Source organism: Dermacentor silvarum, chromosome 1, assembly GCF_013339745.2.
Source record: "Dermacentor silvarum isolate Dsil-2018 chromosome 1, BIME_Dsil_1.4, whole genome shotgun sequence".
NCBI lineage: Eukaryota > Metazoa > Arthropoda > Arachnida > Ixodida > Ixodidae > Dermacentor > Dermacentor silvarum.
In genome coordinates this window covers 100,330,236-100,346,895 of record NC_051154.1, presented here as the reverse complement: position 1 = coordinate 100,346,895, position 16,660 = coordinate 100,330,236, and the positions used below count along the sequence as shown (strand labels likewise).

Genomic DNA, 16,660 nt, shown 5'->3' with positions numbered 1-16,660 from the left:
CCCCGTAAGTGGTCAACCGAGAATAATGTCTTTTTTAGCCACCAGAGGAATAAATTCAGTTATTTTCTGGCAAATTGGGATATTTCCGACTCCCAGGCGGTCCCCATAGAGCCCGAATTATCGGTTGCCGTTCGATTTATGAAGCCCCTTTAGTCATGCGCGCTACGCACGTCTGCGGCCTACTGCGGCCACACACGTAATGCGCTAATTTGGTGCACTTCGGCGCAAAATCATGTATTTTTATGAGGATGGCGCAGGAAATCTCGTATGGTGCAATCTGGCGCATTTGGCGCAGGAGTGAGCACTGTATTAAACAGTGTGAAGATGGTTAAGACACAATTTCTTTCAAAATCAGTGCATCTGAGCTCATAACTGTTCAATTTGCAAAGCTCAGGAGACTGCAATAATGTACTTTGTATCAGCACGAAAAGAATGGGACAATTTGGAGTAACAGGCTTGCACTTTTGTTCGGAAAGGAAAATTAAAAACAACTCAATCTGGTCCAACTCAAACACCACCATCAAAGAGAGAGCCAAAGACAGAAGACAAAATTGGAAATAAGAATTTGCTATATTAGACCACCCTGCTTAACAAACAATATTGAGCGAAAAAAAAAAAAAATATTTCTGCAACTATGCCATAACAAGAAAATATATTAAACCCACAAAGCCCAAATTACCTAACATTTTTGATACGCCGAGTTTGAAACCTCAAAATGCTGAATATTAAGCAAAGCCTATACTAGTAACGTTTTTGATATGCTAAGTGAAGTTTCCGTTGCTGATAATTCAGAAAACCCCCAATTATTGATTAATTATTAACTATACAGATTACATTTTAACTTAAATTCCATTCCATTACTTTTTAGTACGAATGAACTCCCCATGATCAAAAATACCACTGGTCAAATTGTTCTAACTTTCCTTGATGTCGAATAGTGTTTGGGCTTTCTTGGTTTAAAATGAAAAACTTTCGATATCTTGTGTTCTTGATCTACTTGCAAATAAACCTTGACAGTTCAAAAATTGTAACATTTTTTTATACTAAGCATATGTCACGCAGCGGCATAGTTTCGAGTCATCGACACGCCGATTAACGGCCGGCAAAAATGTCGTGTTTCTACAGTGCGGCATATAGTTTCAAGATTAGACATGCCAATCAACGGGCGTCAAAAACATCGTGGTCCAGCGGTGTGGCATATAGTTTCGAGATAGCGACACGCCGATAGCGACACGCCTTGGATTAACGGACCCAAGTGTGTGCGTGTGCATCCGTGTGGTGCAGTGCCGGGGCGCGACCTCAGACAGCGAGGGGGCATAAACCTTTCCCTCGCCCCTGATTAAAAGGGGCGTGGCCAAGTCTTTTGGGAGGAGTCATGAAATAATTAGGTGAACTTTGCATACCTGCAGTTCCCCGACACAGGGAACTAGGGAAAGGAGAGGCTATTTAAGCGCAGGTTTGAGGCCCTGCTAATCAGTCTAGATGCTGAACCTATGAGCTGCTGAGAAGCCGTCGGGGGCTAGTGCTGTCCAGTATTGCCTGGGCTGCCTAGCCGCGTCAGAACTCCAAGTAACTAGTTGATGTACGAGACGACAAACCAGCGTCTGCAATGAAACTCACGGTAGTTCGCCTCAAGTTGGCTCAACCTGCTTGAGGGAAGTCGTCAGATCTAGACTCCCGGGAAATCCAGCCCAGCAATCGCATCCACCTCAACAAGATCGGCCCGCCAGCATTCATTGGGAAAGCTCTGTGTGCCAACTTCACGGTTTATGGACTTGCTGCTGCTGCCCGGCCACGCGTATGACATTGTTGTTTTCTTTTGAACTTTATTTTAGTGAACTACCGTTAAGTGTATTCTTGTATATTTGATCAACGCCCTGTTTCATGTTTATATCCACTGTTAATTGCTCGTCATATTGATTTGTTTTCATGATTGTGTTATATTAAGTTCAGGTGTGTTAGTCTGTCTTGTGTCTTTTTTTTTCATTCTTTTATTTTATTAATTTGTGTATATTTGTCAGTCGATAAATATCTTGTTTTTTTTTTTGTTTACTTCCGACTCTGACTCTCACTGTGTTTGCTTGAGTACAGAATGACCAACCAGCTTGTATACCCCGTCCATCGACTTTGCGCCACCGGCGAACGGGTGACAACCGTGACAGCATAACAAGTTTGTAAAGCAGTACATGCCTTTAGGTTAGAATTACACTCTTATAAATTGCTTGTTTGGTCCAAATTCTGATATATTAATGTCCAATAACTATTGCTGAATATATAGCTAAAGCCTTGCGTGAATTAGTGAAAATGCAGTTTACTGAAATAAACCCAGAACGGTTTAAATACCTGCTTTCAGCTGCCTTGGACCTGAGGAAATCTTCAATGTATGCAGGTACACGCGGAGGAACCAGGGAATGATGTCAAGCAGCACAACTCGGACAGCTTTTGTAGGGTTATTGTTCTGGATACGATTGACTATTCCACCTCGCTCGAGACCATAACCTGAAATATAAAAAAAAACTATTCATAGAGCTTTATGCATTCATTGCAAGTAGATTCATGCATAAATCTTGCACAAAACTCTAGATAAAATTATTTTAGCAACCATGAAAGTAAAAAAAAAAAGTAAAAGCCATTAGGTAGCAATTTTCTCGTGAACAACACAGGCATCACAGAAGAAGCATTGCACTTTCATGTGCAACCACAGTGACGTACATCTCAGTTTTATGCTGCGCACTTAGGCGGGAATAAAATTTAGACCTTCCATGGCTACCGTGTTTTGTAAACTTTTGTGGCTGAGTGATTGTACTGAAGTCCACTGATCCAAATACATTGTCGCTGGGTTTCTGCACTAAATACATCTTGGGGGATCTTTCCATATTCACTTAGCAGTCAGTTCAAGAATTTCTAGCTACACTTATCAGGTGCATTACCTTCAAGTTTGTTTCTTTAAACACGAGTTTGTAGCATTTAACATAATTCATGCTCCTAAAACTTGCACACTATTACCACTATATCATAACATGCAACCTGTAAAGTGTATATACATTAGTATTAAGTGAGACAATCCACAAAGAAACACCAACGACCACTTGCACCTACAGCAGTTCTCAGATTTTTCACCATCCTATTTGTTCACTTCTTGTCTTTACACCTTTGAATGTGTGAATGCATTTTTAAAATTGTTGCAAAATGCACACTACCACTTATTCTGTGACAATTTAACAAGAAGACTACAGCAATCTTAGAGAAAATACATATTATAAAAATGAGCATGTCGTTGGTATTTCCGTGCAAGCGCTGAATCAAAAGTGCTGCCAGGAGTGGAGCTATATAGGCCTGTTTGTTGCTTAGAGGGGAATACTGCAGGAGATGCCTAGTGGCACCTTCCCCTCACTACATTCACCGAAGCTCTAAGGCTTTCATATAACAATACAGCGTGACTCTTTCATGCACTTATGAGCATCATGTCCAGTCAGGCACAAAGTGATAATTATTGAGTGATGACACGGCTGTGTAACACATCCTGAACTAGGATACAGTGTTATGAAATCAGTATTAAACAGCACATTTTAAGAGGCCAACGGTCGGTGGTGCAAACCAGAAGTTTTATGCAGGGATAAAACAATTTGCACAATTCAGCATGGGTGACAGTGCCTCTCAGCTTACCCTGAATGTAGCGGGTGATGTGCAGGGGCGGCTCTGGGATAAGCCAGAAAATGTGGGGCTTTTCATACTGGGCGGCTAGGTTGAGACGCCCCTGGGCCACGTGGTGCTTGAGGTCATAAATGGCCAGGCTGCGCTTGTGAGCTCCCTCTCCAGAGACTACTAGCTGTGTGGGCTCAGGACTAAGCCGGTACGTTCCTACACTCTACCCCCCCAAAACCAAGTACAGCCATCATTATCACAGCAGCACTGTGGGTGCAGAATGTGCATTTTGCCAATTGAGAGAAGGTATGCTACATGCAAAGTTCAATAATTTACTAATATAGAAAGAAACAAGGAAGATGAAATAAATCTGATGACAATGAAATACAAGAAAAGTACAGTAAACGCTTATTAAAATAAATTCAAAGGGACAAGAAACCTACTTCACTGTCAGTGGTATTTTCTTAAAGGCTCTAAAAGAGCCTTTAACGCATATAACTTATATATATATAAGTGTATAACGGCATAGTGGCAATATTACAATTCCTATTGGCAGTGTCTCTATAGACTCTTTTAACGGCGATCCTGTGGTCACTGCCATATTTGATCATGTGGTTACGCGTCCACTGCTTGCCTCAGCTGCCTCCATGTTTCAATGGATGTGCATGTCGCCCTGTGCAGCTCAGCAAACCTCTGTTTAGGCAGATATCGTCGACAGTGACTGGGTGGACGACACGTAGCTCTGGCCACAGCTTCAGAGGACATGTAAGCGCTTTCAAAGCTCATTACGACTTGCCTAAACGGCGCGAGGAGCATATACAGTGCATGTACTAAAAGCGGGGATAGAAATGTATTCCAAGCTGCCCAAGCTTTCCGCTTATGAATCACAACTGGTGTCTTTTGCTCCTTGTCCTTCATTTGCAATCATTTTGAAGCAGCCGCTTGTCATGTTTCTGACTCAGCAAAGTTCCTTGACGCAGTCACTGTCTGATTGTTTATTTTCTGCCTAATTGCTCGTGGGTGTGCTCAGTTGTGATAGACTTGTTCTTGCAGCGCACAAGACTTGCATCGTAGATGTTTTGTACTTTGTAATAGCTTGTAGCAAAGACGTATTATCGCTAGTCACTTGCTTGATGATCGTCACGAAACATTCGTATGCTGTTGGTATAGTCACCGCCACACATGCTTTAGTGCATTGATTCAAGAGTGTACACACTCACTTATTCTTGATACATTGGCAATAGTGTGGGTGTAAGTTTGCGTGTGAGTTAGGGATGACATGTTTTGATAAAACGTTAGAAACTTACAACGCGAGGAAGCGGCACTACTCCCTTTGTCACTGTGTAACGAGCGGTACTCGCTCTCACCAATGTTGCGGGTTCAAGTCTTTTATTTGGAAGTTAGCGATACAACGCTGGTAGATGAGTGGTTTTTTTTTATCATCAAGGAAAGCTGTACGTCACAAAGGGCCAGCAACACAGACAGTCCATATGTAGAAACGGTCTGTGAACTTGGTCACACAGATTCATTCCATTCCTTGATATGCCAGTCACTATTTTTGCAGCCCACTACAGCAGACATCTTTCCTCTACCGCTACGCATTTTGCAGCACGAATTGAGCACAGTACGTTAGCGAACACCCAGTTGCATTTCTGACAGCTGATCGCACAGAAGCAAGGCAGAAGCGGTAATGGTTTCTCAATCCTATGCTTTTGCTGAGGCAACATGCGGCGTGCCACCAAAAGTGCCATCTCTTTCTTCTAGAGCATACTGCTCCACGATAAGGGTCTATGCATATGGTGGAGATTTCCTGCACCCAGTAGAGTATGACGTTGTTAGTATTTGAGGCACCTACTAGAAATAGGCAGTTTCCACTAGGCAGAAAACAATTTTTGTGTAGGTCACAATTCTCATGAGCTATACAACATTGAAACTTTCATGAGCTGTAGAAAATTGACATGAGAACAATTTGAATATTTGCAAATATTTTTGTCGCTTATTTTCTAAATGTTATCAGCACAACATAGTAAACATTTCCTGTACTTTCCAGTGAAGTTTGATTTTTTAGAAATTATATTACATATATTTACAAATTCACAATATATTTGCGTTCCCTAACATGCATTTTCGAAATTTATATTTTTGGAAAGTATGCTTCTTTAGCTCTCTGTCTATATATATAACATGTTATCGTAGCTCTGTTGGTGTATTAAATAAAAAATCCTCACTCAAGCCTTCAAAAAAGGGTCATTTTTTTCCATGGTAAGGGAAGAGTTGAATACATTGTAACTCTATCAAAGAATAAAAAACGCTAAAAAAAGGCTAAAAGAAACAAATCATAAATCTAGCTTGTAACTTACACCATTATTAGATATATCAACGTAGATGGTACTCATGGAAGATAAAGGGCACGAAGTCTTGATTCCAGCTCCAAATAACTTGCTCAGAGACCATGCTGTAATACAACAATAAAAACTACAGTGAATGCAAAAGGTTTCAAGAGTTCTACCTTCATTATAAAAATTATTGTAGTGGCGGATAGGACTAATTCAAGAAAGGTACACAATCTTCTGCTAGTAGACTCTTAGTGGTGGCTGCTGCTGCCAGTGCCACTTAGATCGGAGGAGCAGCTCAGATTAGACAGCAAGCTGGCGTCAAAAAACTAGGCACAAAAAGAGAGAGAGAGAATAACTATGTATGCAGGTACATTTTGCCTTCTAGATGCTTGAGGCACAAGCACTGCCACTTTCGTGGTAGAATTCTAGTTGCATGCACAAGCCCAGCTGCATAATTTTTCACATTTTATATTCATGCAAAAATAAAAAAAAAGTGCCATATACCTGTGTAAAATGCTCAAAAGGCTTTCTACACACCCTAAACCTGCTTCCCCAAATATACAGAGCTTCTTGCATAAGTTTACAGGATAATCTAACATATTTCAGCTGAACCACAAAACAACTAATTTTGGACACATAAATTGTTCAAACCAGGGTTCTCCCCAAGGTGGCCGGCAGAGGAAACTCTACCCACTACTCCAGTTTACCGCCCACCCCTATGAAGGGGCACCTGAAAATTAAAATGGTTGCTTTGGTGAAAGCTTCCGATTTTTTTCCCCGAGATTCCCAAGTGCTCCTTTATCATATAGGGAAATATTAGAAAGAAATCTGAAGTAGAACTTGACAAAATTGCACTTTTTTAGCGTGCTGCTGACAAAAATCGGGTAGAAAATCACACTTCAGAAGGTGCAATCACACCGCGGAACGCAGAGCTTCCCACTGATGCAATGCCGTGACCACCTTGGTACCGTTGTAAAGAGAAGAGATCGGAGCTCAGATAGCTGCACCGCCATATTTCACTGTGCAAAACTAAAAGCAAAGGAAAATACGACAGACTGCCATCGCAATTCGTTACTGCAGTCATGCGCACACAGGAGCTCTCCTATTGGCTGATGCAGATTCAAATCGCTAGCACACGTTTCATGTGCATTTTGACTGTGGCAAGCTGTGCATTTCTTTATCCCGGCAATGTTTGGCGATTGCAAAAGGCTGTGTCGCTGGCTCGCATTTTTTCGTTAATGTGTCCGAAATGCAAGACTGTGGAATGTCCCATTAAAAATGACAACACGATCCTATTAAAAAAAAAAAAGGGGGGGGGGGGTATTTGTGTTTTCATTTCCTCCCCAACCCCCCTCCCCCCGGGCCGGTTTACAGTGCACTACACACAAAACAATGACGAACTGGGACTTTCATTTGAAAGCAGCACAGCTAGAAGGTGTAATAATGAAGCAGTATATAATACAGCAACAGCCAACTCTGCTTAACTACACTGTAACACTGTTGACAAAAGAGCAAGACGGATAAAAAAAAAATTTTAACCAGTTCCACGCTTGTGAAATCTGATGAAACAGCAGAGCTCTGCAAGCGAGGGTGTATAGCGTAGTGGGTATGACGCTCGCCTTCAGACCGTGGGTACCTGTGTTCAACTCCTGTCTCTCTCTCTTTTTATCTCTCTCATTCGCACTTATTTTCTCTATCTTTTGCCCATGTGTGTTACAATCGTCGGTAAAACACAATCATATGGTTCCCATAAATGCATGTTCTGCAAGCCTAGTGGTTATGATGCTTGCCTTCAGACCGTGGGTACCCGGGTTCAAATCCCACCTCGCCAAGAAAGTTTACTTTGTTTTATTTATTTCTTTATTGCTCTGTCTGTCTGTCTGTCTTTCTTTCTCTCTCTCTGCACCTCCTCTCCCCATTTCGCTCGAAACTGCGAACACCATCGGTAGGGATCAACCTCGACCTTAAACAGCTCCACCATTAAAAAGAATAGAAAAATAAGAAGCTACCCCACATTTACTCTGATGAGCTCTGCTATGGAGACACTCTTAGAAGACACCAGAAGAAACGATTATAATTACTATTTTTTATAGATTGTTGTCTGCTTACTCTGGTATCCATTTTGTGCTGCCACAGTATCAAACACCAATGACACTGACATCTGGAGCTCCAGGGTGGCATGCACACAATCTTCATCCTGATATCAAATAAAAGAAAGAACATGACAATTACTTTTATTTGTCCTGAGCTCAAGCTTGCCGCAATTAATGCTTGGACTTTGAAGATGTTTAAAATGAAAGGATGAAATTCTCGAATGGGGTATGTACGGAACAAGAAATTGCCAGCTTATTACCAGCAATGGAACCTTACTGATAGTTATACATCTGTAAATGCTGTGAGCAGCTGCACACAAATACATTACGCAAAACTTGCTTTTCAGTAGGGGTGCTCAAATAGTAAATATTTTGAATTGAATCACATGTGAATATTTAGAACTGATTTACTCAATATTTACTCAAATAATAAATTCTGTCTTCATTTATAAAGCAAGAAAAAGCTTGTATAGAAACTAAGTGCCAAGGCAAGCTAATTTATGTGATTCAGTACATATAATGTTGTCAACAACAATGTCCAATCAACTGGGTAGCTTGCAAATTGGAAGTGAGTGGAAGGTGATGAGAACTTGTAGAATCATGACAACGACTAATAAAATAAAGTAGTTGCACGCTACCAGAAGCATGGAGAGAGTTTGGTTCCTTATGCACTTAAATAAAACTGAAAATGTAAGCCATTATTATCACCATCATTTATTGTACCCTTGCGGAGTATCACAAAAAGGGTGGGTGGGGTACAATGTTTGGAAATGTTTTGAAACATGCATCACAATGTATCATGTAGTGAGGCAAACAGTAAAATACATCATGGAAACAAAACCTGATTTGGAATAAGTTAAGATGATAAACCTGAAGGCCATCTAAGTACAAACAACCCTTAAATCAGATGACTATGTGCTACTGTGCAATAAAATTAAACACACTGCACATTTGCCCCCCGAAGCAGAAGTATTCTGTGTAGAAATTGCAGTAATGGCTAAGCATTTCCAGTTTACTAGGGTCAAAAATTTACATCTAAAGCAACTGCAATTTGCAGGTTTCATGATCCAGAGGTCTGGCATGGCAGGCAGAGACGAGTGCAACACTGCCAGAATGTGGGTTCGGAACAAGGCAGTAGTTGTGTTGCTTTAGTGGCTTTTTTTTCTTTTTTTTAAAGTTTTGAATCTTTCTTTTTTCTTCTTTTTCTTTCCCCCTTTTTTTTGATGTTAGCTATGCCACACCCATGCTCCGTCCTATTCTCCTCCTTCTCTCCTATGAGGGTGGGGGGAGCGTGCGCTACACGTACATAAAAACGCTGCTAAGAAAAGCAGTTGCTGCTCTGACAAAGACAAGTCCTCTAGTTGAAACGTTGGCCTAAAGCAACATTCCTTGTTCAACTACTGCTCATCATTTCAAGTTTCCATCTTCCTTTGAACTTCTGTCTTATAGTGGCCACAGTACTTCTAAGATAAAATTTATAGCGTAGATAAGGAAGTTTCACATTATTATCAACAATGAGGAATGATGAGCAGATCTGAAATATTTATCTAATTATGACTACCACTACATGCAACCTGTTGCTTTGATTACATGCAGGTGCTCAGTGGTTTATTACAAAGCACATACGATACATTCTGAGCTGAAAAGTGAAAAATGCAAACGGTTAATGCCCTTTTGCTTGCACTCTTACAATAGCCCAGTGGAAACGGTCACCGTAACTTATAATACAGCCCTTACCACTGCAGCATGTCTGCCTAATAAAAATACCAAATGATAGCATGTGGCATTTCTCAAATGCATAGATTGTGCTTATGGGAACAAAGTAACAAAATCAGTGTTGAATTGATTTTTGCTATGCAATACATACATTGTTTTTTTTTTATGTGTGTATGTGGGTTTTTCAGTTTGCACATATTAAAAAAAAATTCATCGAGCATATATTGCAATCAGGCCTGTTTATATGGATTACCTAGACAGGCAAACACGCACAAAAATCATAATATTCAGTTACCTAATTAACAAACATTTTGAATATTCACTTTATAAACACGTGTTGCAATTTCAAAATTGAAGCCAAGCAGCAGTGAAGTCATGTCTGCTTAGTAGAAATCCTAAGGATAGCATAAACTTTTGAAATATCAGTCACGTAAATGCATTGTAAAATATGTTAGCATTCCAGTTAAGAATTTTTCGAAATCTTCCCTCTAGAAGTTCCGAGATCATATTGACATGTGGACATTGTTTATCTTTTTCTGGTGACTGCTTCTCACTGGCTAACTGCTGCTGCAATGTTATCGCTCGACATCGACACGCCTTTATTTATCCGAACTTTCTCGATTGTTGTAGATGATTCTATAATGAGAGAATCGCGCTGGCAATCAGATTGCATGCGCGACGTGAATAGTTGTGTACATTCTAGAACGGACGTGAGCACCACTGATTACGGTGGAATGTATGATCTGACTGAAATCTGATCTAACCCGCAGGTCAGGTTTCGACGATTGACGACTGTTCTCGGCGTTAACGTTGTGCTCGAGTGTAACTTGTTTTTTCTGGGCACAAGTTCGTTCAATAAAGAGTTAGTCTCGTAACTCGCAGTTGTGCGACTGTGGTTCTTCATTGCCACAACAGAGTGACAATATTAACTACAACACCAATGCATTTCTTAGCAGATATTAAGGTCGAATATCTCAAAACAGGTGCTAGTCTTGCAATGTCTGCTCAGTGGATATGATTTGATTACATGGCATCATTTCTGCATTTGCAACATGCATTCATTCTCAGGTGAATAATAAAAAATTGATATATAGTATACCATATATGAATTTTGTGTATAAAATTTCGATGTTCTGTATGCCCATATTTTCCAGTTATACATCATAAATCCTCTGTTCACAGTTTGCGTCATATGTGCCTGCGGACTCGTGAAGCTACTGCCATTTTTGAATTCTCAGAATTTTGAATATGTCCCTTACTAAATCTGACTCTGTTAGTACATAGAATACGAATTATTCTGAACACGATTTATCTTATGCCACATCTACATGGGTGTTTTTAAGTGCCATTACAATTGCAAAATTTGACAGCAATGACGAGTTGACTTGAGTTTACATGACAGCCTCAACTGCCGTTCAAATTTGAATGACAGTTACCGTAAATGGAGGCTGGCAGACTTATTTGAGAGTCTTGAAAATTGAAATGCATTATCGAATGTAATTAAAAAAATCACTAATTAAGTTTTTAACTAAATACCTTATAGCCCATATTGCAATTTACAAATTCTAGCCGTGGAGTTCGCATAGTTCGAACTAAGTTTCAGGATGACAACAGTTTCGAGATATAAATTCCCGACCTTTGCGGAGCAATACATTGGCGTTCCAGTTACTTTTGTGCTTCAATGCATGAAACAACATTTTGTTAAGAAAGTAACTGGAAAGCCAATGCATTTCTCCGCAAAGTTCGGGAATTAATATCTCAAAACTGGTGTCATCCTGAGAATTCGTTCCAAGAGGGGCTTGTGAACTCCATAGTTAGAATTTGTAAATTGCAATATGGGCCCTAAGGTAATTAGTTAAAAGCTTAATTAGTGATGTTTTGTTAATTAGTAAATTATGCATTTGAATTTCTTGTGCACGTAATGTCCGCCTCCTCGAGTAGACCAGCTCACGAACTAGAATTGTGCTATCTGCCACAGGCAACCTTTAAAATTTTTTTAAAGTGTTCGCTGAAACAGCCTGTATTATGGGAAAACAAACAAAATGGAGACACATAAATAAACAAGAAGACAGGAACGCAGTAAAAAGATATCAGACTAATATATAATTTAAACAGTTTCCAAATGGATTGTCTTGGTTCAGTACCGATTTCACTAACTTATTTCACAAGCCTGCACTGAGCCTTAAAAATGAGTAGAAGATACTACTTTAGGGTGAATAAAGCAAAGTTAAAGGAAAGATATGCAGAAATTCAGGCAATATACACCTGAGTCTTGTTAACTACTGTACAACTGCTGCAGCATGATGACACTGATTGTGAAGATTTCTCAGAAAAACTGTTTAGGCCACGCCACCGGTCATTCACTTCAATGCAGAGTGAAGATTTCAACTGTCATTGCTTTCAAACGTTGCTGAGGCCGACTGTGCTGACAGGTTGTTGGTGGGTCCATAGGGATTACATAAAGGACACAGCTGGATTAATATGCCAAAGGAAGCAGAATTTAAAAAAAAGGCAGAAAAGAAACTAATATTGCTGAAAATGAAACTGGTTGCAATAATTGGTAGAGTAGTTATTCATGACATTTAGACATGTGCAATAGCAGTAAAAACTTGCGGTGTGCTGCTGCTTCTTTGACTCAATGTCTCCTTTTGATGCAAAGCAGTTGCACAGTTTTCCTAGACACGTGCTGTAAACAAGTCTAATGAGCTAGAATATAGTTAAAAGCATTATGAAAATACAGGAAAATTCATGAACTTGTACTTTCCTTCATGGGCAAGGTACACCACATGACCACCTTTGTTTCTATTATTGCCTTAATTATTGTAAGAATGTGGAAGTGCTTTTTCCCTTGTGCTGTACCAGACCCTGAAAGCACAGGCAAGTGCAATGAAACTACTACCATATGCGTTACTGTACACTGCCTTCTTGTTGCACTGAATCGATGATCTTCACACCTTCATCTTATGCAATATGCTAATTTTTATTGATGAAGAACTTCTTTTATAACACCATAATAATTGTTGGTATATTATACATTTATGACCACCTACAGTGGTGCTTCTCCCCATGAAGGCAGTAGCTATTCTTATGTATTACTATTCCACATACCTGGCAGACAGTCTTCAGGTCTAGAGCCAGAGACATGTAGTTCGCTGTGAACAGTTGCAGGGCATGCAGCAATGTTGCAAGTCCAGCCTGCCATGAACAGGACAAAAGTTAGTCAAAAAATAAAATAATTTTTGGTTAGCAACAGTGAGTAGAAAAGGAAAACAGTGATCAGAGGTCACCACTGTTCACCATAAAACTGCTTTGCTTATTTTAAACAACATAAGAAAACCAGACACAGTGCACCAGATCTTCTACAGCATATCCATCACAAAATGCCTACTCATAACAAGTAAGCAAGGCAGTGACAGCCCAAAGAGCGTTTACCTTGCTGCTGCATGGTAAAAGTTTCTTCCATGGAGTCAAGTTCTCTGTGCAGACAGACTCGCGTGGCAAGGCAGCATACCGCAGAAGTGATGAGTTTGCTGAGCGAACCCATCCTTGAGGTTGGAAAGATCGCTTGGGACTCACAGTCACTGTATCATCAACAAAGTTGAGCGATGCACACAGCTGGCCCGACAAAGCATTTGTCAAGTTCTTCCAAGCACTGGAAACACTGAAACAGATAAAAAGTTTGATGAGACAACTAAAAGTGTAGCTCAAAACAGCAGCAGATGAAAATGTGTAACTTTGTGGCCAACCATTTGACACATGAAGGCAACAAGATTTGTGCCAACCATGGCACCTGTCTGATATCACCCATGTAACAAAAACATGATCCTGCATTAATTTTCTAACTCCCAGGTTCATCATCATGCATGATAAGAGTGACATTTCCTTTTCTGCCTACCAAGTGAACATGTGTATAGACACCTTCTTTCATAGGTGATAAAGGCCCAAATTTGGGTATGACTTGGTCTGGCTGAGTGCAACATTCAATGCTAATGCAGATGCACGTCATTTGAATCATCTCATATTTGTGGTAGCTCAAGCCGCTGATGTCATGACACTGCTTGGCTGATGTCATGACACTGCCTGATGCACTTTGGGAATGGAGCATTTAAATTAATATTAATATGAAATTAATATGAAGAACGATAGCATTGCTGACAATTTTCTAGCTTTATTCAAAATAACGATTTATACTGACATAATAAGAAATCTGGTCAATAGTAATAAAGTCTCTCCCCACTGTGACATCAGGTACACTGAATGATGGTGGGCATTCAAAAAAGCCACAGAAAAGCATGAGTGATCTTAAGCTCTATTGTACAGTGCTCATGGAATGAAACATGTCAATTTAGGGTTAACTAATGTGCACACTTTCGTTTCCACGAAGTGTTGTTCATGTGACATCGCCGTAATTTTGGTCCGTTCACTTAAATCAGAGTTCGCATCACCTTTAGCGACCAGATTAACAGGGAGATATGACATGGTACTCTTATGTAAATACACATATGGTGTGCTATACTTTCCTCATCACATTTCATTCCGTGACCAAAGTGCATCCCCTGCAGTGCGCAAGTAATATATAGCTCAAGTGTTCACAACACCACTGTGTTGCTTCTGGTCTGGTTTATTTACCATGTTCAAAAAATATTTTGGGGCCCCTTTAAAGTGGCAGAGTGTGTGTGGAGGGTAGCAAACGCTTTGGAAGCCAGCCAGGTTAACTGATGCAAGAATGGTGAGATTTTTTTGAAAAGAATGAAAATCACTGCTTAGACATCTTTGAGCTTTCTGAGCCCCTTGACTGATATTATCATATGGCACCTGACACTGAATTTTGATGAATGAATGTGAAATGCACTGTATGTGTGTCCAGTCTCCTCATGACCAAAGAAAAGGAGCACCAAGTGCAGGTGTGTGTCAATAAAATGAACAAAGCAGCGAGCACATACAAATCATATGGTTGTAACTAAGAAAGATCGAGCCCCTGGGTTCCTCTTTTTCTTCTTGCACATACACATTGACCCGTAACCCACATGCACGAGCACTAATAGATGGAAACAAGCACAGACACAAGCACACACACATGTAAGCATGGAGACCCATTTTATGCATTCAAGTCATCATGGCTAATGTGAAGCAGCATCAACATACCAAAACTTAAGCACATGACGTAAATGAATGCCGCTACCCTCGCCAATGATAATTTCCAGATTAGTTTATTACAGATACCAGAGGTGCCCTGTACTTGATGCAGCAGTATACTATCCTCCCCCAAGGTAGGGCAGCATGTTTCTGGGGAAGTTTTGAGTCACCGCAAGTATGGAATCATCAGCCGGGAAGTAAGGCCGTTAGAGAGGCACTGCCACATGGCGCAGGTGGTGAAAAGGATTTCCATTAATGCCAGAATGAATTAATGAATGTATGTTGTTTAGTGGCGCAAGGGCCAGGTATGGCCAAAGAGCACCATGCCAGTGTTAGTGAGTTCGTAGTTGAGTGATGAATTCTGAGAAGTACATGAGACGTGGCTGTAAAGGGAACCAAAATTAGTTGCTGTAAAATGCATAAGATCTACATGTAATAAGATTATGGCATATGTAATGAGGTGCACTATGACCATGAAAAATGTACTGCAAAATAATGCTACGATACACAAATAAAAAATTGGCAAGAAGCACAACTGCCTAAACAGAGCCCTTGAAACACAAGGGCCTGGAGGCATGTGCTTATACAAAACTACTATCACAGCGGCATCCTCTGGAGAGAGCATGTGCTACGAATTTATTGAGCTTATAACATGCAGGACCCCGCTGTTTAATAAACTGAGGACTGCTTTGGTGTTAAACAGCGGTTCTTCACCAAGAAACATATTGGGGTGTAGAGGTACATGACAGCGATAAGCTAAAGGAAAATAACCAGGAGAACGGTTAGCCTCTCACCACATCTACCACAGGTTGGTGGTTCATCACCCGTCAGCAAAAAACTGTGGGTGCCATATGTGTGTCCTATTCGGAGCCGACAGAATAGGACATCAGTGCGCCGTGTTTTTGTAGTGGAGGGCCAGAAACATACCTGTGGCTTTATCAAATGAAGCTTATTATTTCTTTCAGCGTCCCACAAGCGTTGCCAGTGGCTTCACAGTTTCTTTCACAGGAAAGGCTTCAAATCTGTTGTAGGAACAGCAGCTGTAGGGTTAATAGCCTGCGATGTAACTGATGTGGCCATTTGGTCTGCTCGCACATTACCCTTAATGCCTCTATGGCCCAGCACCCAGCATATAATAACATGCTGTTTAGATATATACGCTCTGCATAGAGCGGAATAGAGCTCAATGAGTACAGGATTTTTGTGTTTACAGAGTGACTTCAAGGCTTTTACGACACTTCGGGAGTCTGTAAATATGATAGTCTTTTGAAGTTTTGATTTCTTTATATGGTTTACAGCTGACAAAAGTGCATAGGCCTCAGCCGTAAAGATACTTGTTTCCGAGTGGAGTACACCGGATTCCGAGAACGATGGGCTGATGGCTGCATAAGACACCCCAGCACGTGATTTAGAAGCGTCTGTGTAAAACTCTGTACACGAGTACTTGGATTGGAGTTCTAAGAAATGCATTTTAATGTGTCACAATCTATGAGCTGCCACTGCCATGGAGGTAACAGTTCCGCTGGAGCCATAGGGCACTGTTCAAAAACTGGAACACCCATTTCCTCACTGAGGTTTCTTACACGCAAAGAGAACAGCTTTCTCGCTGCAGGTCGGTTATGGAAGAGTGTGGCAGCAGTAACATCATTTATTGTTGAATAAGAAGGATGTTCGATGTTCGCGTGTATTCTCAGAAAATATGTAAAACTGCTATATGATCGCTGGAGATGAAGT

At 40.6% G+C, this 16,660-nt stretch overlaps 2 protein-coding genes across 2 annotated transcripts in view; both read right to left on the bottom strand.

Annotated features, from left to right (window-relative positions):
* Window positions 1-16,660, bottom strand: part of LOC119433473 (putative sodium-coupled neutral amino acid transporter 7) — a 531,279-nt gene that overhangs the window by 49,051 nt on the left and 465,568 nt on the right. The gene's annotated exons all lie outside the window — the stretch shown is intronic.
* LOC119433564 (GPI transamidase component PIG-T) overlaps window positions 1-16,660 on the bottom strand; it is a 47,703-nt gene that overhangs the window by 23,317 nt on the left and 7,726 nt on the right. Inside the window, exons 3-8 of the mRNA XM_037700819.2 lie at window positions 13,223-13,451; window positions 12,899-12,985; window positions 8,091-8,178; window positions 6,006-6,100; window positions 3,667-3,868; window positions 2,344-2,499 (exon numbers count right to left, since the gene is read on the bottom strand). Of these exons, the coding sequence (XP_037556747.1) occupies window positions 2,344-2,499; window positions 3,667-3,868; window positions 6,006-6,100; window positions 8,091-8,178; window positions 12,899-12,985; window positions 13,223-13,451 (857 nt within the window). The remainder of the gene's footprint in view (window positions 1-2,343; window positions 2,500-3,666; window positions 3,869-6,005; window positions 6,101-8,090; window positions 8,179-12,898; window positions 12,986-13,222; window positions 13,452-16,660) is intronic.